Source organism: Calonectris borealis, chromosome 2 (assembly GCF_964195595.1).
Source record: "Calonectris borealis chromosome 2, bCalBor7.hap1.2, whole genome shotgun sequence".
NCBI classification, from domain to species: Eukaryota; Metazoa; Chordata; class Aves; order Procellariiformes; family Procellariidae; genus Calonectris; species Calonectris borealis.
The window spans coordinates 169551022-169577063 of record NC_134313.1 but is presented as its reverse complement, the minus strand read 5'-3'; the positions used below and the strand labels follow the sequence as shown (position 1 = coordinate 169577063).

Genomic DNA, 26042 nt, shown 5'->3' with positions numbered 1-26042 from the left:
CTTCATAAACACAACGACTGAATCTGCCTCCAACATCCTTGCGTATGACGGCAGGAGCTGGCTGTAATGAGGGCGAAGGGGTGTTGGGGACTGAGGCTGCGGGACAGGCACAGACCTCGTGGGTCTCGGAAGAAACTTGTTTTTCAATGTCAGCCTGGAGAAAACCGTCACGGGTCAGAGCACTTGTTAATATGATCAAGTTTTGGACATTGACACTGTTGTAAGGGGACTGAAAAAAAAAAAACAAACCCAAAACAAAATTCTGAAACGTCAGCTCCAATTGCAGTTGTAGGAAACTTCAGATTTGGCTTCTTTCTACATAAATACATAAACCTCTAAATCAAGCAAAGGACCCCAGAAGGCTGAACTGAAAGGAAAAACTCGTGGTGGTGACAGGGAGAGGGAAAGGCTTTCTCCTTCTTTCTTTTTTCTATTGGAATTTGAAATTTCGATAAAAGAGCAGGATTTAAAATTTCTATTCCTCTTGACCAGCGTCCCAGCTGGGGCTCAGCTTTTCGGACTTGAGCTCCCTGGTGATGCTGGGGACGGGCAGGAACATCCAGTACGGCTGCGGTTACATAGTGAGATCAGAGCACGTTGTTTTTCAGCTCACAATGAATAACGTCCTGCTTTGGAAAATAATTTAAAAAAACCAACCCAAACCAACCCCCAGAGTACGAAGTATGGCAGATATTAATTTGGGCTCGTGGATTTTCTACAGGGAAGTTTTGGCCCATTTGAAAGTGGGGCTGGGTTACAGTGTGATTATTTTGGGAGCGGCATGTGCGCTACGCCTGCCAGCTTCATGTAACAAAAGCAGAGCTCTCCCCGTTGCCAGCATGTTATCGCGGTGACCCTTTGGCAGCTTAATCTTTTTTTTTTCGAGACAGTTGCAGGGTAAGGGGCATGACATTTTAAAGGGGTCCAGCTACTGTTTGATTTTTCAGGAGCTGCAAGTGCACAAGGATGGACTGGATTTGCTGGGGGCTGGCGGTTGGCATCATCCCATCCCTAGGAGGGCTTGGGGTGGTGATGGCTGCAATGCCAACGATGGAGAAATATAACACCGTTGGGACAGAGTTGGGAGAGAGTGATGTTTGCATCACGTTGCAAAGTCGTGTCAGGGTATGTCTGGGAAAACCTTAATATTTTCTACCCAGGACACTGAAGCTCTTTTGTGTGTATCGCTGGGCTGCAAAACCTTTAGTCTGTCAGACTAGTCCTTGGAGGAAGAAAAACATGGTAGATGGTTGTGGTGGCTGGTGCTGCTGGCGGAGGTACTTTGCCAAAGTGTTTTATTTCTCAGGGGACCTCACTGTGTACGAGCAAGAGCTTCAGCTTCCACATCCAAAAATGACTCCTTTGCTTCCAGGAGATTTTTTGCTTTACAGACGTCTTTCTGCTACGTCTTGCCTGAGACCCATCAAACTCATTTCACTTAGGCCAACTAAATGCCTCATATGGTCTCATTCACTACTAGCATAACTGGCACGTCAATCAGCAACCTACAGGAGTTACACAACCGTGTCATCTGAGAGGAAAATTAGTTTAGCAAAGGGTGGTTGTTTTTAGGCTTGGTGGGGGAATTAAAATATTAGAAGAAACCAGCTTGAATTTTCAGGAGGAGGTTTCAGCAACACACAAAAAAGCCACAAAAATTCTTTTTTGGCAACTTGAAATGGATTTGTTCAGCCCAAAAAGAATTGTTTTGGTAGGATTTGGAGTGATCTAATGTGGGGGAGTGGGATTCTTTAAGTCAATTTTGCATGAAATATGCCATTTCAATATAAAAATATTTGAATTTAAAAAAAAAAAAAAAAAAGAAAAAGCTGCCAGTATTTGCAAGACAAAACATTTGATTTTGGAAATGAAAGACAAAGGGAAAGGCTTTTATGTCAAAATAAGAAGTGTAATAATAATAATAATAATGTCTCTTTTTTTCCTTACTTAAGCTGTTTACCAAATTATATTCAGTAGTGTTTCACTTTTCCTGGACACTTTCCAACATATCATATCCACCAAATATATTATCTGGTGGCTAATTTCCCTGTCCTGTTTGATACCTTCTGTCTTAAGATGATGATATTGCAAGGGGCACAAGTGCAATGCTGTCCCATAATTATGTGTGGAATGGTGGAGTCCACCTGTCCCCATGCACGTGGATTGAGACATGAGCCGTTTTCCTTCTTAGCACCCACTCACCGGGAGGTTTGAGGGCGTGAAGTCCCTAGGAAGTGTTGCAATGTGGTTCACAAGCTGTATCCTTGGGGGTCTTCTCTTCTCCATTAGAGACCCAACCCATGAGCTATTGTCTACTTCAAGCAGACAGCACAGGCAACGTCTGACCTCTCCTACACCCCAGGCTGCCCTCCAGGATTTAACAGAAGGTATTTTTTAGGTTTTATAATTTCTTCCATGGTTGCGAACATCTGAACAAACATCTGCTGGTGAGGCTGGTGAAGGGGGGAGTTGCAGAGAAGGCGGGAAGCCAGCCGTCAATAAATGGTTGGAGAATCCAAAACCATGTTGCTACAGGGAGAACAGTCAGTCTACAAAGTATTTTATATTTCTGGTACTGGCCGTTGCCAGAAGCTGTCTCAGTTCTCCAAAGAAGTTGTGTCATTCTCCTCTTGAGGCTCTGGAATTTCCCTTTGCACTCCGGAAAGTTGTGGCAACACATTCCCCATCCAAGAAAGGGAGCTATCAATTTATAGGCTACTACCAGAGTTGGAAAAGCACATTGATTGAAAAGCGCACCGCTCCTTCAACCCCAGAAGGTATTTACAAGAAAATAAGAAGCAAAGGGATGTGAAACCCTGCCAGGGGACTGCCACCCAGCGCTCCAGCTCAGGCTGAGGGTGCTGAGCATCAGCGCCAAAGGTGAGGTTGCTTTGAGTCACCAGGTGCTTGGACAAGCTTCCTGCAAAGTGCAAAACTGAACCTGTGCCCTGTAGACATATCAGGCTGTGGTTCCTCACTCAGTGGGGATTCAGAGCACAATAGTATGGCTGAGCAGATGTAGTCTGAGGTATTGAGGTTCAGGATTTTGTTGTGATAAGACAAGAGGAAATGTCCTCAAGTTGCACCAAGGGAGGTTTGGATTGGACATTAGGAAAAATTTCTTTACTGAAAGAGTGGTCAAGCTTTGGAACAGGCTGCCCAGGGAAGTGGTGGAGTCACCATCCCTGGAGATATTTAAAAGACGTGTAGATGAGGCGTTTAGGGACATGGTTTAGTGGGCATGGTGGTGTTGGGTTGATGGTTGGACTCGATGATCTTAGAGGTCTTTTCCAACCTTAATGATTCTGTGATTCTATGATTTTTTCCTTGGGGTAGGAACCTCATGGGTTCCCCAAATCTATTTCTCAGTCTGGCTGCACCACTGATCTCATGGTTCTCCACAGTCCTTCACCACCCCAGAACCTTTAGTGCTATGCACCTACCTCAGCTCTCCCCCTCTCCAGCTCTGTTGTCACCTGGGAGCATCCCATGGAGTGACTCTGAGACCCAAACCAGTGCTTCGTAACCCCAAACCACCGCTCCTTCACAAAAGGCTTTCACATTTACTTCTTGAGGGACCAGGTGAATCAAAAGCCACAACATGGCAGACCTCATCCAGACTTATTCTAAAATAAAGTAGGGACCTGGAAGCCATAAAGTCTGCTGAAGTTATAGTAGGAGCAGTGGTGATATACTGCTGTAATTTTTCAGCTCTCAGGAAACCCAGATAAAAGAAAGATTCAAGGTGAGCATCTTCTGGTGAAAAAGTGCAGGCTGGAGAAAAAAGTGCCTGTGTATTTCCTCATGTAGCAGCATCCTCTGCATGACCTTGACAAAGACTTTACCTCATTTTCCTGGTCTTGAAATACGTACCTTTTTAATGAAAGGCTTCACCAATTCAGCTGAAAATAATGGTTGATTTTTATTTTCACTTCACTTTCATTATCAGTATAGTTAGGTATTGTAAAAGGTCAACAATTCAGTTCTCTATTTGACTCCCAAACAATACATTTTCTGCCATTCCAAAATGACCTGTCATTTCAGTCCAACTTGAAATAATTTTTCTTTTGAAAATGTAAAACTGAAAACATAGAGTATCAGCAGAGTTTTATGGTTGGGTTTCTATTCTGCAAAATGTTCTTTATATTTTAGCTGTTCCCCATGAAGACCAGGTGGAGCACCTTGTACTATCATGTATCACAGCTCATATACTAGTCAAGTGTCTGTATGTTGTACCATGCCTTTCCTCCCATCAGGCCATGAGCTGAGTAGAAATAATGAGGAAAGTCCTTAGGGCAGCCCTGGGAGTTAAATGTAGATGTACCAAAAGAGTTTCAGAAGGCAGAGGAGGTGAGAGATCAGGAGTGACTATCAAACAACAGTAAGGGATGGAGCTGTATGAGACTTGACCATGTGTCAAGGTTTTCCCACGAGGAGTGGAGGAATTTATGTACATCTTAACTGCTCTGCACAGAGGTGATGGGAGAGGGGATGATGGGGATGATGTGTATTAATAGGTTTAAAAAGGTCTTAGTGGAAAAACCCACGTGCTTGTGAAATGCAAATGTAACCTCAACACAATGATACTGATCTTGATGGCCTTCTGGGCCTCTTTCCATCTGCTGCATTTTTGCCTCCTAAATCGGTCTCCCAAGAGCACGCAAAAAAACCCCAAACCCTTCTCCTTCTCCAAAACTAGCCCTGCCACAGCTAAGTGAAAACCTTGCTGTTTGTATTGGGATTCCTCAGTGTACTATGAAACAAGAATATTGTTTCTTTTCTGGAGGGGCTCCTTGCTTGCATTGTCTAAATGCTTCCCCCCAGATAACCTCTTGACTGCTGGTTAGCAACAGTTTTATTAATAGGACTGATTTCAGACTTAATTATGTCTGACTTACCATGCACAGAGTTATGTGCTTGATTGAGATACTATGGGTTTATAAAAAAATTCCCTGAGATATGAAGCTGTGAATGACGTTAACAGCGCCAAGGGGTGCGTGCATCCCTCCTGGTGTCTCTGGGACAAAACCAGCTTAATGCCATTGTTTAGACAAAGAGGACAGTAGCATCAGGGCTACAGCTGACGCCACTGGTGACCAGGTGATGATCCCCTAAAGCCAAGATTGTTAAAACAGTAGGAAAGCTGGCATAAAGTTTCCTGTTTGTTATGGAAAGTTTTTAATTCAGACGTCTGGTGTCTTCAAAGAGCATGCAGCACAGTCTACACATCAGGGCAGGAGACAAGTGGAAAGAGATTAGCAGTCGGCAGCACTGTCTCATATGGATTTGTACCAAATACCACCACTGTGAGCCCTGGTGCTCTGGATGCTTGGCACTCCTAGGAATGTCCTTGCTTTAAAACCACAGTTGCCAATAGAAAAAATGCCAGGGGAAACTCAATTCTTCTGAAGTGCCAGTATATTTAAAACAAACAAGCAAACAAACAAACAAAACCCCAAGGGAAATCATCCTAGTCTACTTCCAAGGAACTGGAGAATGTAAAGCCATATCTGGGAAAGCAAATTCACATTGAGCTTGTGAGTAGCTTTTGCAGCCTCCAGCCTTGGGCAATGAGGGCTGCTCTGCTGACCGAGCTCAGTGAAGTGTGGGGTGATGCTGGTGTGCAGTGGTGTAAGTGCCTGGGGGCAGGAGTCGGTCTGGGCATCAGAGATATCGCTGGGGGCTTTCACTCCCTTGGATGCCCGTTGCATTAGAGCAGCAGAAGCAGAGCTGCCTTAGAGCATGGATATGGGGTCACCGTTTGTGGCTGCAATGCATTGGGACTCATTTGCCCACTGCTTGCCTTAGCCTGACCCCATTTCTACAGCCTGTCCTCTGGGCCCCTCCTGCCTGGGGTCTCTGGGGCAGTCCTCATGGACAGCTCAACCCTTGCTCTTGGCACATGGAGATGGCTTTGGTTTTGTGTGCTCCACACTGTTTTGAGGGAGAGGGGAGGGAAAACAAAACCCCAGCCGCCTTCAGTCTAAACGTAGCCCAGGGTTCATTCCATCCATCTTCAATGATACCTTGTGGCCGGGTAAATGATGACTCGTCTTTCCCTACAACTCCATGGTGGTATGTGCTGAGAGGGGAGAAAATAGCAGCAGCCGCCACCCACACATCTCTGCAGCTTTCCCAAGAGGAAGCCATGCCAGGGTGGTAGGTCTGGTCAAACCGTCTAACACCACCTTGCCAGCTATCATGCATAGTCCTCCAGCTCTGGCTGGTGTTTTTATAGGGGCCATCATTAGAGGTGAGTCACACTCAGTCCTTCAGCTCAAACCTTCCCTTTGATCCAGCTGCGGGAATGTGCAGTCATCCTTTTGTGCTCTGGCACAGTTTCTCCTAATCTGCAGTCTGCCAAAGGGCTAGCTCATGCTTTCTGGGTGGGACTCATCAGATCAGAAAAGGACATCTACATCTGTGCTAGTTGCCCACACTCTCTTTATTGTCATTGTAGAATTGATTGATCCACTCAGTGAAAAGCAGAGCATAACTCATCTTCTCTCCAAGTATAGACCTAAACCAAGTCAAAACACACCCTAGAAGTGCCCGTTCCCTTCTACTGGTATAAAGCAAATGTGGGGTCATTGACACATCCGAATGTCTAACATCTAAGTGTAGCTGAGATGAATTCTTCCCCAGGAGCAATCCATCATAGTGATTTACATACGAGTTGCCAGCAGTTCTGGCCTTATTTCACCCACACTGGCTATTGACGCCTGAATAAACTCAATATGCAATTAGCTTCAGTCAAATTCTCAAAGCTTGATATAATTAGACACCCTGGGCATAAGGCTGCTGCTGAAAATGCACCTGTATGAATGTGTTCCCCAATGGATATTTATTTCTAATTAAACTAAGGTATGTGGATTTGGGATAGGACCCAATCTAGATGATTATAATCTTCCTGACAAAGATGTGTTTGGACCCCTCCATGTGTTAGGAAAGGGAAGAGCATTGCTATTCTTTTGGGGGCTTCTTTCTTGCATTCTTTAAATGCTTCCTTCCAGACAGCTTCCTGGCTGCCACTTAGGTAACTATTTTATTAATTGGATTTCATTCAAGGTAAATCATGACTAAGAATTGCAAACAAAGTGGTAATCCTCTGAATGAGCTAGTTCAGATAAGGATTGAACAGGGCAGACTCAATAATATTGGCCTATTTTCAGCAATTGCAGGATTAGTGTTGAGTCCTGCCTTCCAAATCCACCAGATGTTTTCTGGTTCTTCCTTCTCCTAAGCCAGAAGATGCTCAGAAACACTATACTAGGGAGAGATAGGCAGGACAGTGATAGGAAATATGAGTTTTGGGCTGTCTATATCTGCCCTGTAGACCCTCAATGTGTCCTATGAATGCTAGAGCTCCTTGTGCTGCTCGGGGTATGTGGAGACAGAAAAGTGTCTGGGAGCTGTCCACTGAGCCCTGGGTGGAATAAAGAGATTGATGTTGTCATGCTCTGCCATGTCACAGCCATCCTGGCTGGAGAGCTGGGGAGTTACAACAGCTCCACCCTTTAATATTATGAAAATCCCAAGTAGGTGATGAAGGGATGTGTCACGTTACATTTCACCTTGAGACAAGGAAACAAGGAGTTTGCGTTTGAGGTTCTTGCTATGCCTCTGTAGCACTTGGCTGCTTTGCTACCAAGGAACAAAATATGATATTAAACAATGAGAGGTGGTCAGCTTCATATGGAGAATCTGCCCCAAAATGTGTGGGGTTGTACATATGTTGGCAGGGGGAAGGGTCATATATGTCCACAGAGGAATGCTTCCAAGGGTGTGTATTCGTGTATGTTAGGTCTGTCCCAAGTGTATACTTGGCATGTATGCATTTGCATGTTTATGCATACCAAAATATGGTTTCTCTTTATTTATGTGTTCACCATAAGGGCAATCTGCCAGTCTTCCTGCACTGCCGGAATGTCCCCATCAGCAGGGACACCCACCCTGTTGGTTTTCCATGAGAGACAGGTATAAATTCTGGTGTAAATTCACATTTCTGACCTGTGCTTGTTCATTCAGAAGCTTGGACCTCACATTCTGACATTGTGTTTCCTTCTTTTGCATTTGAGCTCAGCAGCAATCTGTTGGCATCTTGTAGCATTTTTGGGATCCAGAGCTGCTAGAAGGCAGTGCCACATAAAAATAGGAAGCGGGACAACCCTAAAATTTAGGAAACAGGAGGAAATATGAAGTGATGAGAAAACAAGAGACAGATGGCAGAGTCAGAGCAAGGTCCAGAGAGTTGTCCAATATAGTACAGCAATGGTTATTAGAGGATGCTTTAGGAAAAGGTACGAGAACTGGGCAAAACTTCCCTGAAACACTCTCCTAAACCTCAAGCAGAGACTTCCTAAGCTAAGTATTGATGTATATTTTGTACTGTACAGAAAAGGATTGCTTTTCCAGGAAATGATCCTGTGACCCTTTACACATATGTAGACTGTGAACATCCACAGTATCCCATGACCAGCTTTCCACAATTCAGCTGTAAGAGCAAAGAACCACTTCCTTCACTTTCCTTTGAGTCTGATTCATGCCAGCTTCACTTGATACCCCCTTGTTCTTCTGCTGGAAAAGACGATAGATAGTAGATCCCCATCTGTCTACAGACAAAACCCTTGCAGTGAAGTAACCTGGGATTTACCATGGTGCTACCATAATCATCTCTGGAGAGGGCATCAGTAGTGGGGAGTCACTTGGGACAGGGGAAGGAGACAACAGCAGGGACACAGGAGCAGCAAAAGAATGGGCAAAGGGTATCTGCAGCCTTGTGGTGAGGACAGAAGTCCTAAAGGTGGGGCTGGTGAATAGGGAAGGTGGAGGAGGAAAGAACAAGAATCTTCAGGCTCTATAAAATTATTTTCTTGGAGTTACAAGTCAGTCTCTTTCATGGACCTCACAAATATAAGACAGAGACTAAACCAGTGCTGCTCTTGTTTCCTTCAGTTTTCTGTTTTTTATCTGGCTGCTATTCTTTGTCTCTTTCAGGTTGAATTCACCCCTGATCAAATTGAAGGTGAGGAAGATGTGTTCCTCTTCTGTGCACAGTAAATACTGTCACTGGGAGGTGCTGGCAAGTGCTGGGGTCAGCCTGGGTGTGGTATTGGAGATACCTTGAGAAAGCTGTGCATTAATTCATGGCTTTGCTTCTGCTCCGTCCCTCCTCCAAATGCTTTGTTGAGTTGGTCAAGAGAAAAGGGGGAAAGTCATGCACCATGGAGAGTAGGTATTTATTTCATTAAAGAAAACATCAGCTCCACTGTCAATGATGCAAAACCAAAAAAAAAAAAAAGAAAAAACCACACTCCCAAAACCTCAGTCCAAATATATGCTCTTTCTTTAAGAAAACCCACTAACAAAATATCAATCCTTTCAAGAGAAAGTCTCCCAACTCTGTTTTTGAGAACTTTTCCCTGTATTCAATCAGAATTTAATGTGTTACAGTTTTGTGACAGCTCTCCAGAAACCAGCAAATAATGACAGCAGTGGCGTTTTTTTTCTTTCAAAGAAAAACATCAGCATTTGTTTCTGAAACTTTTGTCCCAGCCCAAGAAACTGATACTAAAACCTCATGCATGAAGTCCTGGGAAAACTACCACTGCAGCTGTCCCTTTTTTCCTCAACTACCAGCCTGCTTTTTACTTAAAGGATAATTGATAGATGGAGTCAAACATCTGGCAGAATTTTGCTTTGGTTTTTAAACACTTGGCAGAACTTGGTAGAGCCTATGAAAGATGGTATCAGAAAATAGGTTAATTGGAACAGATGAAAAAAAAAAATCACAGGCTATCCAATCAGGCTGGTTCAGAGAGGAGAGATACAGAAGGAAGGATTTTCTGAACTGGAACCAATGCCATAATATCTTAGAGCTAGAACCCCCCCCCCCCTTTTTTTTTTAATCAGAACTTTTTTCGGATTTGAAAATTTTCAAAATTTTCCTGAAATTTTTGAATCAGAAATGTGGCTTTGCCACAGACTACCAACATTACCTTGGGATTTTCAAGCCCCCCTTAATGGCTTTATTTTCAATTTTCTAACAACAGGTCAAAGTAACTCATGATTGGAGGCAACTGTTAATTTCTGGAAATCTGCCCATTTCCTAGTCCCAAAGTCATCGGAGAACTGTAGGAGAGGCACAGTTCTGAGCCACAAACCTTTGAACGATTCCAGCAGCACACAACAGCTGGATCTGTCATCAGCTAATGTTTTGGGGATTGGATAGGACCCACCTAGTTTCTATGCCTTGTTTTCTCTCTCCCTGAGGAGAACTAGCTCTAGAGACTATATCAGAGAATGGGAAAAGAAAAGAGCTATTCAGAAAAACATGGGATACTTCTCTGGCCATCAGCCCATTGAAGGGCTAGGAAATGACAAATTTGGAGCAACCCCAGGGCTGCCAGAAAAGGTAGCAGGTCTAGAGCAGATGTAGACCATCTCTAGAAACAGAAAGTTGCATCTTCTTTCTTTTCCTGTTTTCTTCTTACAGCTGCCTTCTGGTCTAGCTGTACTCACTGCATACACAGAGAAAAGCTGGGAATCCAGGATTTGTGAAATAGGATGGCCTTGAAATATCAAAGGGAAATCCATGGGGCAGGAAGCAGATAACATCATCTGTGTGAGAAAGGCTATGAGACCTCCACGTCAGCTACAACAGCATAACAGAATTATACTGGGTGCTAGCCTGGGGAGAAACACTAAATCCACTCAAGGTTAATACCACAGTTGGTTCATAGGTTCTGCCATGAGTTGCTGGAAGGAACGCCTAACGGCCTGAACATCACCTGGGGACGGAGCAGAAAAGCACTGCTCCTCAGTCAGCTCCTCAATTGCCTTCCTCCTAACCTCTTCTGGTTCTTTTTCTTTTTTTTCTCTCCTGTCCTTCACCTGACCTTTAGAAGGTTCTTAGGTTCATAAATGAGTAGGCAGACAGATTGATAGTTGTTAGATAGATATTTACTCCTAGGTAGAGCTTAGATGCTTCAGGTGTAGAATTATATCTACAGCATGATCCACAGTTGTCCTCAGATTGTTACTGGCATATGCTGTCCTCTGTACATGTCAAAACCTTTCCAAGAAGTGCGCCACCAGTTTAAGAACGTGAACAATCAGTATTCCAGTGCTTGAGACTGTTTTATTTTGTGTTAAAAGCGCAGGTTAGAAAGCAAGCACCACTTGCCATGATTTATAGCTGTTATACTGGCTGTTGGCATGACTTGAGAGTTGGGACTCACAGGAACTCTAGATTAATACGTCTTTTTGATTTGTTTTCTCCTTCGTATTCTCTCCTCACTCTCTCAAGCTTCCAAGATTGCCAGCTCTCCCTTTCTTCTGGGTTTCAGTTGCACTTGTTTTGTTCTGCGTTCATTTTCAGCTCCGTGCTGCACTGTCAAATTTCCTCTTTCAGAAAGTCATGAGGAGGTCAAGATCAGCTATTATACCTTTATATGGTATATGTGTTTCTTAAAAAAATAGACCTCTAATGTATAATAATCCCCTCTCTTTCTCTCTCCCTGTTGACTGGATGAGGACCTAGGTGTCTCAGCGAGACTAGATGCTTCCCCATTTGTCAGCTGAAGCTAGATCAATAGGAAGTTCATCTTATGTGTTAGATATTACTGGCTGTCAATCTATCACCATTGACCCAACTGGTTTTCTGGCAGCTAATTCTGAATTGAGGTGGTGGAGGGGAAACAGACAACGCAGCATCTCAAGGTCTTTTCCAGCCCTATCTCTAGGATACTCTGAACCTCTTGCTCTTGCTAAGGAAAAGACTTTGTTGCACCAGACTTACTTCCCTGCAAGGATTCATTGTTATGTTAGCCCCCAAAATGTTACTCAGAAGGAGAAGAATGATCTGTGGGTGAAGCCACATGCAACACACCCATCTTTACACGTCCTCCTGCCTCAGCTGTGAGTGTAATTCATTGGTTGTGGCAATGTGTATTTATGAAACTGGATTTCTGGCCTCTTCAGCCCCCTAAATTGCTGAAAAGAGAAGAATGCAAGCTATTCAAGATGAGAAGATAGGTAGCAATTACGCATATGAAAATATACACTGCTCCTGCCAGTGGTTTAATGGCTAGCGGGAGGACAAAGGAGACCATAGCCATGCTGGTTTCATTGCTTTGATGGAAACTTGCATTAAGCCAGCAAATGCAAATGCAAATAATAAAAAAAAAATAGGCTGATTCTGTATATTGACAAAAAGGGGTTTCCAAACCCACAGGCCAATGCTCTGGTGAGAGGCGGTTACATCTGATTTTAAATTAGGAAAAAAAAAAAAAAAGAGAGAAACATGAGTTGTCAGTAACTATGATGAATTGTGAACCTTTAGGAGGGGTGCGAAGGGTGCTGAGGCAATTGGTCTCAGGGAGTAGGTAAGCGGCAGGCGGAGGAGTAGCTCAGGGAGGTAGGCGTATTTCTCATCCACCTCAGCTGCTGAGACCCCCAGGAAAGGGCAGAGCTGGGAGTGGGTCTCTGACCCCCTTCCACTGTCAGCAAGGAGCCCATGAAAATCCACTATTGCCCTCTGCTGGAGTGAGGACTGCCAATGGGAGCTGGGCTCGGCCGGTGACAGAGGAGGCAAAGATCCAGCAGAGAGAGGCAGGGGGAGGAAGAAAGAGAGCGCAAAGAGGAGAATGCAAAGAAGAAAACAAAGGGAGAAAATGCATCATTGTTTGAAAGTGCTGGATGAGGAAGGAAATGAGTAAAAGATGAGGGGAATGATAAAAATGAAAAGGGAGGGAGAAAGGGGGAGAGGCAAACCCAGCAACGTTGGAAGAGGGAAGGAGAGAGGGAAATAAGCAAAGGAGAAGAAAGAAAAAAGAGGGACGGGGAATAATGAGGAGGAGAAGGAATTGAGAAGGGAAAGATGGAGAAAATCTGACATGCAGAGTGCATGGCTGAATGGTTGAATAAGTCAGGATCTAGGGAAAAAAGATAACCTTAATGTGTTTGGAGAGTAGGAGGGAAACATATACAGAAGAGTAACAGCAGGGCAAGGGGCAGATTCAGGGATTCACAGCTTTAAAGCCAAAGGGATATTTGTGATCACTTGCAGACCGTGCACTATGCAGTGTGTTCATTAAAGGATAGCAGCCTATTGCTGCTGCTTGTGCCTGGAGATGCTCCTCTGTCTCTGCAATGTGTCTGCAGCTCCAATGGAGAGAGGCACCCTGAGTAACTAGTGTGTCTGGGGAAGTCTCCCCTGGGATCCTGCACTGACCCCATTAATTAATGGTAGAACAGGGACCCTCTGCCATGGGAATGCTCATGGCAAGGTCTTGCTGCTCGAAGGGACTCCCTCTTCGGCCAGAAGTAAAGAGAAGGTGTGAGGATATCTTCACAAGGAGGTAGTGGAGGGGAGCAAGGGGAAGGGCTCTGCATGAGCACACAGGGTAAAGCAGGCAGATGTGAAACCACTGGAGGGAATGATTGCATCTCCACACATGAGATCTGGCCTGGCATCGGTAGCTGGTGTCATACCAAACCTGACTTCTCCAGATGCAATTGGATTGGGTGCTAGAAAAAAGAAAAATCAGAGGATTCTTCTAGATCTGCTCCGTGACACTGTTAAAAACAACAATTGATCAGTTATAAGTTTTCCATATATCTTCACCCTCCCCCACCAATAGACTGCTTGTTGTGTGATTATTCCATAGGTTATCGTGACATATCTTGTTACCTGCTAATAGAGATGATCCTTTATCTCAGTGGGCTGTGTCAGTGCTCTCTAAGTGTATAATGCTGAATACATACCCAGTTAGCTAATGAGCAGAACTCCTATTGAATTCTGTGCCATCCTGAGTGCTCCTGATGGGCTGGAAAGCTCTCAAGGCCAACTATTTCTATAAGGTTTTCTGCATTTTCTGATGTTAGCTGAGACGGAAATACCATGAGAAGAGCATTTGACCTCTCCGATTCCATTCCCTGATTGAACCGGAAAATGCAGGGGAGGAGGAACACAAACATTGCAGATAACAGCAACAACAAAACTCATCAAACTTGTTCCCAAACTGCAAAATAAAAGGGTCAAGCAGAGTTAATTAGGGGGAAGGTCTAGGTTTGCTTTGACTTCATCTGAGGGAGCATGGCATGCATTTCTTTCTATCTTTTTGTCTTCCAGAATTTAAGGAAGCCTTCTCACTCTTTGACCGGACTCCTAAATCTGAGATGAAAATCACATACGCACAATGCGGAGATGTCTTGAGAGCTTTGGGGCAGAATCCAACCCAGGCTGAGGTCATGAAAGTGCTTGGCAGACCCAAACCAGAAGGTTGGTGTCCTCCTCTGTGTTTGTTTTCAAAAAGATCATTCCAAGAATTATTTGTGAAGCAGGTCTCCATTTTCTGATGGAAAGATTAATTGTGAAGTAACAAAGGGTATGGAACAGTCTCTGCAAATCGTTAGCAGAAAAGTAAATGGGGAAAAAAATGATCTTGCAGTCAATACAATTGGCTCAAATTTAAGAGAATGAATTAATTTAATGGCCCTGTGTGTCAATGTGTTTTACAATGACAAGTTTTTGCCTTTTAAAATTGCTTTGATGACAGGCATTCACTTGTGTTTATTAAAAATGCAGACATCTTGAAGACATCCAAAGAAACAAAGGGATAGACTGAATGTGAGGACATAGCTTGTTCTACAAAAGTATATATTAGAGTGTCTGTAATGATTGCAATAATATCTCCCTTCAATATTCACTGTACACTGGCTATCTCTTCACAACAAAAGAAATCTTTCCCAGACCATACCTACATTCAGGCATTTTCTAGATTATTTCTCTGTCCTTTCCTTCCATTGAGGTGGAAATGACAATTAGGCCCTCATTCAACAGCTACGATATGTGAGGATATGGCAATGACACAGTGGCAGGTGGGACAAGGAGTCATATGGGAATAAAACACCCTCTGATGTTCTTGAAAGGCAAAGAATCAGGAAAATGGGATACACAGCCCTGGTCCTGCCTATTTGCTCTAAAGCTCCTCTCCCAGTGTGGTTTTAAACATCTTGCAGTTATGGGGCTGCAAAGCAAAGCTGATTTTGTATTGGCAATGAGCTTCTCTTACTGTCTTCTGCTTAGTTTCATACTTTTATGTTGCATGAAACAGTCTTGAGAGTCTAACAGTATTTTCTTTCCTTGATGTTTGTGTATGTCAGATACTAGGACATATCTATCTATCTATCTATCTATTTATTAAAATTCATATTTCTCTCCTTGCCAGACCTCTTTCCCACTATATCCATTCTTCCATCTGTACTTAGGTTATTTCTGTGCTCTTTTCTCCCCTTTAGCTGGCATTTATTGCCACAGTTGTTCTACCCTCACCACCTACCCATGGTGGATGCCCCATGGTTAGTCCTCAACTCTCCCAGAATCCACCAAAACTTTCATTTCCATCTGTATCTTTGTAGACATGAACTCCAAGATGATCGACTTTGAGACCTTCCTGCCCATGCTCCAGCATATTGCCAAGACAAAAGATACAGGCACCTACGAGGACTTCGTGGAGGGTCTGCGCGTGTTCGACAAGGAGGGAAATGGAACGGTGATGGGGGCTGAACTCCGCCACGTTTTGGCTACACTGGGTAAGGTGAACCTTTCCTCATGCCATTTCATCACTGAGGTCCTTCCATACAGCTTGTATCATTCTAGGTAATCTTTATGGAGAAAATGACTGAGCAAGACTTCAGCCATCACATTGTCCTCAGTTATAAAGATAAAAAAAAGTTCTTTAATAATGAAGCTAAAAATCACTGACCTACAGCTCAAATATTTGTCTTTCCATCTTCCTTCCTTCCTTCTTTCCTTCCTTCCTTCCTTCCTTTCATCCTTCCTTCCTTCCTTCCTTCCTTCCTTCCTTTCTTCTTTCCTTCCTTCCTTCCTTCTTTGTTCTAGTGTTTTATTTCTCCAATAAATATTACATTTCTATCACCATAAAATTGTCAAAACATTGGAAACCCCATCTATTCCTTCGATATTTTTCTTCATTTTTCTGCACCTTCAAGACAAGTTTTAAGATGAAGCACTTTTTTGTCAGTGATGTGTTTAACAGAAGTGTCTCTGAAATGGAAAGCTCCTGTTTTTAAAGTAGGGATCAATATTTCTCCGTCCTCTCAAATTTTGAGTTCAGAAGCTCGTTTTTTCACAGAGAGTGATGACAACAGAACGAGCGCAGGACAGAAAATTTGGCTGTAACTTAATGACAGGTTTCCAATTTGGATTAGAAGGCACTGACATGTTGTCATCTGAATCCAGTAAGCATTTTTCAAGATCAGCGTTTTCTACTAGTGTTTGTCCACTATTTAAAAAAAGGATGAGCCTTTACAAAAGAGATATGATTTAAACCAAAGGATTACAATGATGGGTTTTGACCTGGGAAATCAATTCAAAGAGCCAAACATTTTATGCCCAGGGATTTTCATTCGATGACACATCCATGTCTATTAATGACACAGGGAATAAGAAAAGAAAGCAGCGCTATTTTCCTTTTTATCATTGATGCTATGGGATTGGTTTGGGGACCAAATTCAGCGATGACAAAATAAACACCACAGGGTCTGGATTGTTGCTCTATCTAACCTTACCTGGGATAAAGAAACCACTCTGTGCAGTTTTGTGAGTTTCACAGTCCTACAAGAAATACTTTTGTACTTACCCTTCTCTTTCCAGTAACCCAGAATGTGGCAATGTCTGATTTTCAAGTCCCGATTGGAAGTATTTCAATCTTAAGAATTAATAGTTCTGTTTAGAGTGGCGTCTCTAACTACTGGTCAAATCCTAGGCACAGTCAAATATTCTGTCAATTAGCATGCTTTTTTGTTCGATTTTCAAAATAGCAGTTGAACTTTCACAGGTTCACATCAGCTGAGGACTTGTTCCTCTGTACCAGAACTCAGTGATGGAAAAGTGGAACAACATGAGTAGCAGGGCATACCCAATGCATTTTATTTTACTTTCATTTCTATGGTTTCAGGTGGCCAAGAAAGCCAAGAGCATCCTGGCCTGTATCAGAACTAGTGTGGCCAGCAGGAGTAGGGAGGTGATCGTGCCCCTGTACTGGGCACTGGTGAGGCTGCACCTCGAATCCTGTGTTCAGTTCTGGGTCCCCCACCACAAGAAGGATATTGAGGTGCTGGAGCGTGTCCAGAGAAGGGCAACGAAGCTGGTGAAGGGTCTGGACAACAAGTCTGATGGGGAGCGGCTGAGGGAACTGGGGTTGTTTAGCCTGGAGAAGAGGAGGCTGAGGGGAGACCTCATCGCGCTCTACAACTACCTGAAAGGAGGTTGTAGTGAGGTGGGGGTCGGTCTCTTCTGCCAAGTAACAAGCGATAGGACGAGAGGAAATGGCCTCAAGTTGCGCCAGGGGAGGTTTAGATTGGACATTAGGAAAAATTTCTTTTCTGAAAGGGTTATCAAGCACTGGAACAGGCTGCCCAGGGAAGTGGTTGAGTCACCATCCCTGGAGGTATTTAAAAGACATGTAGATGTGGTGCTTAGGGACATGGTTTAGTGGTGGACTTGGCAGTGCTGGATTAATGGTGGGACCCGATGATTTTAAAGGTCTTTTCCAACTTAAATGATTCTATCATTCTATGAAATCCCTCTCAAATTTCTCCCTCACATTTCTGGAACTCATTTGATCTCATCCTAAAATCAGTGCCTAATATAAGAATAAGGAGATGGATTGGGTTGATCTCTGCTTAACCAGAATGAAGCCTTACAGGCAAATAGACACCTAATATGTAGATAATTAAATTAAATGGAATGGGTCACTAATCCAAATCAGAGATCCTAAGTTTGATCTCGGAATATTCCTGAACCTCAAACTCAGAGGTAGCCTAGATGATAACTCTACAGAGTTTACTTAGTGAGGACTTGGTTAAAAAGTGACTAAAACCTTCAAGATTTGGCACTTAGAGAAAGGTTATTCTTAGAAGAATGAGTATGTGAACATAATATCATGTGGGTTTCCATATTTATTCTGTCTTTCTGGTTTTCAGATCAAATTTTCTCAGCTTGCAAGTTCAAAAGCAGCTTTCCTAGCAGTCAGCACCACAAATTAAACTGAAGAGAAAATCTCCCCCTCTTCTCTCTCACTCTTTTTTATTCTCGGATTCTTTGAACTGTGCTTTGTAAATTCTTAAAAAAGGGTTGAGGTACTAAACAGGTATTTTGCTTTCCACCCAGGTGAGAGGTTGACTGAAGAGGAAGTTGATAAGCTAATGGCTGGTCAGGAAGATGCCAATGGTTGTATCAACTATGAAGGTAGGTATGACCACACCAGTCTGAGCAGTGATTGTGTGCTTGAAGGCTTTGTTGCAATTATCCTGAGAAAGTTCAAACCTGTGGAAGATCTGACTCCCAAAGATCAGGATGTGTGCTTTTCCAAATTTTAGAACCAATTCAGATTCTATAATTCACTTGATACACCCTATCTGTTGAAGCTTACTTGTATTTTCCATAGCTGAATGGCTGTGGTCCTTTCAGGAGGTGGGGCTGTATATTTTTATTTTGTTTGCCTTTTTAAAAAAACAATTGCATTATTTTTTCTACCTGCTCCCACAATTCCTTATCCTCTCAAAAAGAGATACACATCCCTTTTGAGACTTCTTTACAGAAAATCACTAAGTTTTCCTTCAAAACCTCAGCAAAACTTGTTATCCTTAGCATCCTCTTTGGTGTCCTAAGATTCCTACAAGACCTTCCAAAGACCTTCCATTTTATTTCACTGCTATTGTAGAAAGCCAGAATAAAAGGATTTGGTTGTGAGTAAGTGGATCATGGTTCTCTCCTGCATCTTGCAAGCCTACATGCTTCAGGCTGTTCAATAAAATCACAATATTCTAGTAGGGACCACGAACACGTTATTGTACACAGCTGAGTGGTTCTTAAGGTTAACTGGTGACTGATGGTTGTATCACTGTGGTGATTTAGCTGGTCTGTCATATTCACTGAGCCTTTTATGAATATTTGGGTTGGTGGTCTCCTTCTACTTACAAATACTATACCAGTGATTTGAGCTCAGGGAAACATTTCTTACGAGTATTTTATTGTAGAAATCCGTAGATTTAGCCTACCCAAATGACTCATGAACTTATGCTGAATTCAGAGAAATTCATAGCATGGGGGGATTATTGGGAAGGAAAAAATATTTCCTTACTGAAAAATATATTTTTCCTTTTCCTCTTGAATTTTGAAATTATATATAATGAATTTTTTTTTAAATGGAGAAAAATGGAACCCAAAACTTTTTGAAACAAAAGCTTAATTTGACTTTGAAATACGTTGTTTGTTTGTAAACGTGAATTCACTGCAGAGATATAGTCACGATACCTGACTTGGTGACCTGCTGTGGATTCTGGAGGTTAACTCAAGGCATCTTCCATGCTCCCTGACTTAGTAAAAACGTGCTGAAGTCTTGAAAGCCTTGCAAGATGAGGACCCAGAGTTTCTCATGGCTGCATACTTTGGAAAGCCAGTTCCTTATGGCAGCTGGGGGTAAAGGATTAAGCCAGTTATGGATTGACTGATGTACGTATTCATTTCCACTGGCTACCTAGACTGCTGGCTACGCTCCACTGTATATATCTCATCTTAAGGACTTACAACGCATTTAGCACCTAGTATCTGGAGTCTTATTTACAAAGTGGTGTGGTCTTCATTGCGTCAGAGGAAGTAAGAAGAATGAATTTAAATAACAACCAAGCTGAGATACCCAGGATGTTACTGAGTTCAGTAAAAAGAGATTGATAACTGACCCTTCTTTTTCTCTTGTTTCCAGCTTTTGTGAAACACATCATGGCTAACTGAATGCCAGGTGAGTCTCTTCTCTCCTCCTTCAATATCCTATTATTTTGCTTTTGGCATCTGAGATAGGCTTGAAGAATACGTAAGTGACTAATCAAAGAGAGTGAATATTTTCAGCGTACTGTACAAGGAAGTAGGACAAGAATGAGTATAATGTTATCTTCATCCTATCAAGTGCACAGAAAATCAGTGACCTTTCTGCAATTGTCTGGTAAATCTGGACACCTTTATTTTAGAAGTCCAACATAATATATCCTAAAAGGATTTGGTTTCCAAAGAACAAGTGCTCATTCCTTTATGATTGACTGGGAACTTCAAAGGATGCATATTTTTCATGTCCACTTACAAGTCCCTGCTCCTAGACTTCTCCTAAAAAGGCAAGGAGATAGAACTGAGCTGACTAGAGAAAGAGTGGGCAAAAAACCCAAGGAAAACTAGATAAGAAGGAGTAATGCATGCTCATGTCACTGAACCTACACTAGGAGGATAATTATTGGCCTTCCATAAATCTAGCTCCCAACATCTCCTGGCAAATGGGTTGGTTTTCCAGGAAAAGACATGAGCTTTGTCCAGCACATCTTCTGGCTTTATTCAGTAGTGTTCTCCAAACCACAGTACCATTAAGGGTGGCTCTGTCTCGCCATTGCAAATGAGCTGAACTTTATTTCCAGTATTTCCTGGTCACCGTTTATTTTTGTATTCCTGGAAAAGGTGCCCACTGTTTTCAACTGGCATTCACCATTATTTATCTCTGCTCAGCTCTTGGGGAAGGTCTGACCTGAGACTTAGCCACTCCATCTATTCTGCAAAGTATCTGATAAACAGGGAAAAACAGTGGCTTCCTTCAGATTTTTTCTGGTTGTTTTGGGTTGTGTTTGTTTCATTTTTTTTTTTTTCTTCTGCTTTGTTTTATTTTTCTATCCTGTCCTGACCAGGCCTGGCTTTGTTTTTCTTTTGGAGCTGACATTATCCCACCGAGACCTGTCTGTTGTGTGGTGACTTTATGTTCACTGGCACCCCAGGGAGGGAGTTACGTAGGAGTCACATCCAGGTTTTTGGGACTTTTGTTCCAAGACATAATTGAACGAAATGTAAACTGGCTAAAAAAGATGACTGGGTTTCTTTTCTTATTATGATCCAGTTTTCTTTCTTAAAGGCATTTATCTTCTCTGAACATACACTCAGTTTTCCAACACTGGCTCCCAGTTTTTGATTCCAAAGATCTGGACTGGCCCACAGCCATAGTGGGTAATACCACAGCTAGCATGATCCTTACTTGTTGTTTAGAGATGTTTTCAATCCTTAATCCTATCTAAACCCATTGCCATGGGAAATTCCCATTCCGATGCCAAAAGTCTTTCTAGTCACCTAAAGCAACGTCAGCCACCAAAGAAGACAAGTGAACAGTGGTAAGCTGTAAAGCTGGCACAGGGTGGGAGCTGCAGCATAGGGACCAGCAAGAGTGTCTTTGCTTATGATGGGTTTGGAAAGGGAACTGAGAGCTCCTGACTCACAGAGAACGAATGTGCCACTGATTTGCCAATGAGCCATGATGGGCGTCATTCAAGGGTGGCATCTTCCACTCCCTGCTGTGTTGCTGTTGGCATGTTTAGGGAAAGACAAATGCAGTCTTTACCCTTGAAAGGGTGATGGCCCTTTGCCATAGAGCGTATAAAAAACAAATCCCATAACACTGAATTTGAACTCAGTGGGAATCTGGATCTGAGTCCAAAAATAAAGTAGTGGCTCGTGTTTCTTGGCCATTCCCATATGCTGGAGGAAAGCTAGAGCTGTATCCCAATATAAGAACTGAACTGTGTCTTTCCTTTTCTCTTTCTTTATTTTCTGAGCATAGTTGTTGTGACTACTGTGTATTGACTTTTCTGTTATACAACCTCTCCACTGGCCTGTCCCCAGGTGCTACGTACTATTTATAAAACAGAGTAACCAATTGCATCTTTAATTAGTGACCCTTCCACTGCTTTTTTCAGCCCCCTCAGGTCAAGTGTTCTGCAGGATTATAGCCCACCAGTCTTTCTTCACAGTAGACATTGCTGTAGAAAACACTCCCAGATTGGCTGCACATCTACTCCGTACACTACTCAATGGGAAAGACATGAACAGCAGGACACATTAAGCTTTCTCACATAGCTTGAAAGCACTATACCCTACTTGTGGTCCAATGACCACTGCAGTGTGGAGCAGGGCTGTGGGATATGTGCAGCAGACTACACGGACCCCCTGTGAAGGCAATGCACACAACTCTTCCCCCGCCATGTGGCTGAATGTGTGATGAGCAGAGTCAACCTTATCTCACGGCCTATCTCTTGGGTGCATATCCATTCTTGGGAGCTGATCAAACAGCCCAAAATGTTGGGAAAGAACATCTTTGGGAGCAAGATGGATGTTGTCAGAGTTGTTCAGATACCTAGTTCTCTTACACAGACTTTGTGTTACAAAATCACCCTATTTAGATTTAAACATATAAGCTCAAATAGCAGAGCAGTACAGCTGGAGGGACAGTCCATGGTGTGTACACAGAGGCTCAATTCAGTGTCCCACGTGTAGGTTCATGGTGTTGTTTGAGATGCTCCAGGTGTTTCATATATCCATGGCCTCACCAATGGGATGCAGAGCCCATGGCAGGCTAGTGCTTTCTGGCAGTTGGCAGCCAGGCAGGGTACCCTAGGACATCTCAAGTGGTTCTAGGTGCTGAGGTGTGGGGAAGTGAATTGAGCCCTGTGGCTTGAACTCATTAGACTGTAGATGAAATCTTAGGATATGCCATCAGTATTTGACTAGCTGGCAGAGTCGTCCTCGGCTCCCATCAGATTAAGATGCCTACAAGTAGGTGTCTACATGAAAGCAAGGTATTGCTGTTTCCAGACCTAAAGGAGGTCCAGTTAGATGGAGCATGCAGAGTGATTCACCTCATCCGAAGAAGGGACATAGATGCAGTGAGTCCAGATGCCAACACTGAGAAGGACAAATCTCCCACGAACACTATGTCATATCTGCCATCTATATGGGAATGTTCTGAATGCCTTGGGTCTCTCAAATTGCATTAGATGCTTATGGTTCAGGAACTGAATCCTGCCTGAAATCTAGACGTTAGCTAAGAGAAATCCCTGTGCTCAAATGTTGCTGATGGGAGACTGACTACAGGTAATAGAGGGATAACAGAAGTAGGAAAAACTGTCTAGTGGTTCAGGAACTGGACTGTTTTTCTGGAAACCTGAGTCTTTACCCTAGTTTCACGTCTGACATGGCTATATTACCTCTCCATATCACTGCTTCCCATATTTTGTCCATCATTTACACGTTGAGTGTAAGACTGAGGGTTGGGACTGACTAAGGATATTTTGTCGTGTTGTGCGATTGCTCTCTGATGTCAGTTGGCATCTTCGTAGTGCAGAGACACTCAGCTGCAGATCTTGCTGCCAATAAGCTGAGTATAGACGCATGAGGGTGACTGAGGCTGATTCCTGGTGGGGTTGTTTATTTCTTCTTTCTTCCTCTAATGCTTAAAATTAACTTTATTTTTAGGACAAGATAGGCGCCGAGAGCCCCAGATGCTGGCCTTGGATTTCAATGTAATGGAATGTCTTCTCATTTTTCAGTTCCGATTCCCATTACAGAGCTACAAAATGTGCTGTCCCTAAAGTTATTTGGATAAATGTGTTTTTGTTTGTTTTGTCTTGTTTCTTCATGGGAAGAGGGTGGCCTCTGTGGAGATTCAATACACTCAGGAAACTGAAGAAACTGGAATTTGAACTATGAATACCTGGGCATTGTCATTTTCTTCTGATACAGAATACGAACAGCAACACAAAATTGTTAAGGGAGAGGGGAGAAAAAGGGAGTAAGTTTTCTCATGACTAAATCAATCAAAAAATGTATTTGTCACTAGTCATATCCTTCCCTCCCCTCTCCTCTTCCTTCCAAAACAACTGGACCTTTCTCTTTGTGTTTATTGCATTTGTAAAAAAATAGCTATAAGAGAGTAAGGGAGAAAAGAAACTAAACCAGTTGTATAAATCTCATGTATGCAAGGAATACTCTTAATTTTTAGAGAAAAATAGTAAAAGTAGAATGCCCAGCAATCTGCATGGCATTTGTTGAACATTGTTCACATGTTTCTCAGCTTTGGAAGATACCACCTTTAACATATAAGACGTAAAGGAAGAAAAAAACAAAGCAAACTGGAAGTGCCTACAATGTTTGCTAAAATGCATCCCTTCTCCACAAGGATTGCTTCCCATTCCAACAGGCTGACCTATGAAACAAGTAAAATGTCTTTCCCAGTGCAAACTGGAAATTATTCTCATATACATATCTTGGTCCTGTAGCTTTTCACAGTAAAACTTGGGATTCTTTGTCACTTGGTTTCATCATTGTTTCTGTGTCTGTGTGAGGGAAGGGGAAATGGGAAATAAATATTGTTGGGAAAAAACTCAGTAGAGGCAAAGGAAAGCTGAGAAGCGTGCAAAAGCACATGGGTTAAGTTGGCTCATTTTCTGGGGAATAATAATTTAAAAAGTAAAAAAAAAGAAGCTATATCGTTTCAGGGTGGAAAAAGGAGAAGATAGAGGCTGGTACAGTTTGTTAGGAAATACCAAAAAATCTAAATATGCAACACTTCATTTAAGCAAGAGGTATTGTTAAAACAGACAACTTGGAACCTTAGTGGAGGGAAGATAATCAGTGGAACATTGAAATATCAGTATACGAACTGCATAACAATGACTGAATAGGTCATCCCCACAGAGAAGAATTGCTATGAACAGGAAAACACAAACAATCAAATTACATGAATATATGAGCTGTAACAAAATGTACAGCGATTTGAATAGCCATAATAGAAAACCAGCAGTTAGAGAGCTAAATGTAATATCAAGCTGATGGCAACAACAATACAATGCTAAAGGAAATTCAAAAGGCTAGTGCAGAGGGAGGAGTAGAAAGATGCTATTAATCACTGGTTTTGAAGAAACCACCTCTGAACCATCAGTCCTGAACAGAGCCATGCATTGAACAGGCCATTGATAAGGCAATGAGATTAGCAAGTGGGTCTGCTCCAGTGTGCCAGAGATGGACACCAGAGGTAGTCACCACCGGTGGTCCATCTCCTCCTCAGGGCTCCCTTTGTGGGCACCCACTTCCATTCTCAAGCGTTGGCTCCTGTGATTTCCTAGGGCCTGGTTTGTCTTGGGGCAAACACCATTTCATAGGCATCTTGCCTTCACTGTCTTGTAGATACATATGATAGCTTAATATTGTTTTGAATCAAAGGTGCACAGCAGTTGGAAAATGCAGTTCTTCCTCCCTTTCCTGCTGGTGCAGTGAATCACTTGGGAATGTCTCCTGTCCTCTGCGATACTCTTACAAGGGTATCTCTACTTTAAAGACCCCTTGAGCTCTAGGACTCATACAGCTGAGGTGCACTGTGAGGGCTCACTACGGAAACACTCTGCTAGCAGGTACCATCTGACTACCTCGTCTTTGTCCTCCACTTCCTCTTGTTCTGTCAGCAAAACTCATCTCTAAATTGGGCTATTGCCATCACATGCAGAGTCCTACATGGCCTAGTCTAGGGCCAAACCTGTCAAAATTTCCATCAAAATCAAAGCATGGTTGGTTGTTCTGACTTCTTTTCGGAGAGATTTAGTTACCACATCAGGTGCAGCTTAGGTGGAGGAGAAATCCTGATCTCTCCAATGGGCCATCAGCTGCTTTTTTCCTCAACTGCTAAACACAAAGCCACCATCCTGCCTCTACTCAAACTCCCAGTAAGGGGTCACTTGGAGGCGTTATATCTAAATCGTGCCGAATATTTCACCATACATTCCCCAAACAACATCTGTCCTCATCCACAGATGCAGTTGAGCCTTTCATCTGGGCATATGGGTGGCATTCACCCATCTAAGTGCATATATCTGTAGAGTTGGTGTCTCCATCCGTCCTAGGCTTCAATGCTTATCTTATCGGCACATATGGTATCTGTACCATGAGGATTACACATTATTACTTTTTTTGTTACTGTTTTTGTTGTTGCTGTTGTTAAAATCACAGTTGAAACACCCTCATCACATGAATCCAGCAGCTGGGACCTACATGAGGCTCACAGCTATTTCAGGAAACCTTGAAGGGCTGGTAGTGCTGCAAATGAGTAAGCAAGTCCTTTGATGGAGCAACACGAGAGGCAAAGACCAACAGGCCAAGC

The 26042-nt window shown here is 42.9% G+C and overlaps 1 protein-coding gene across 2 annotated transcripts in view; it reads left to right on the top strand.

Annotated features, from left to right (window-relative positions):
• The window catches only part of MYL3 (myosin light chain 3), a 38761-nt gene extending 14561 nt beyond the window's left edge, over positions 1-24200 (top strand). For both annotated transcript variants that reach the window (XM_075140823.1, XM_075140822.1), the window contains 6 exons: positions 8998-9025; positions 14135-14284; positions 15424-15597; positions 18200-18277; positions 19794-19829; positions 23366-24200. In XM_075140823.1, coding sequence (XP_074996924.1) covers positions 8998-9025; positions 14135-14284; positions 15424-15597; positions 18200-18277; positions 19794-19822 — 459 coding nt within the window. In that variant the 3' untranslated portion in view covers positions 19823-19829; positions 23366-24200. The remainder of the gene's footprint in view (positions 1-8997; positions 9026-14134; positions 14285-15423; positions 15598-18199; positions 18278-19793; positions 19830-23365) is intronic.
• The last annotated feature ends 1842 nt before the right edge of the window (positions 24201-26042 follow it).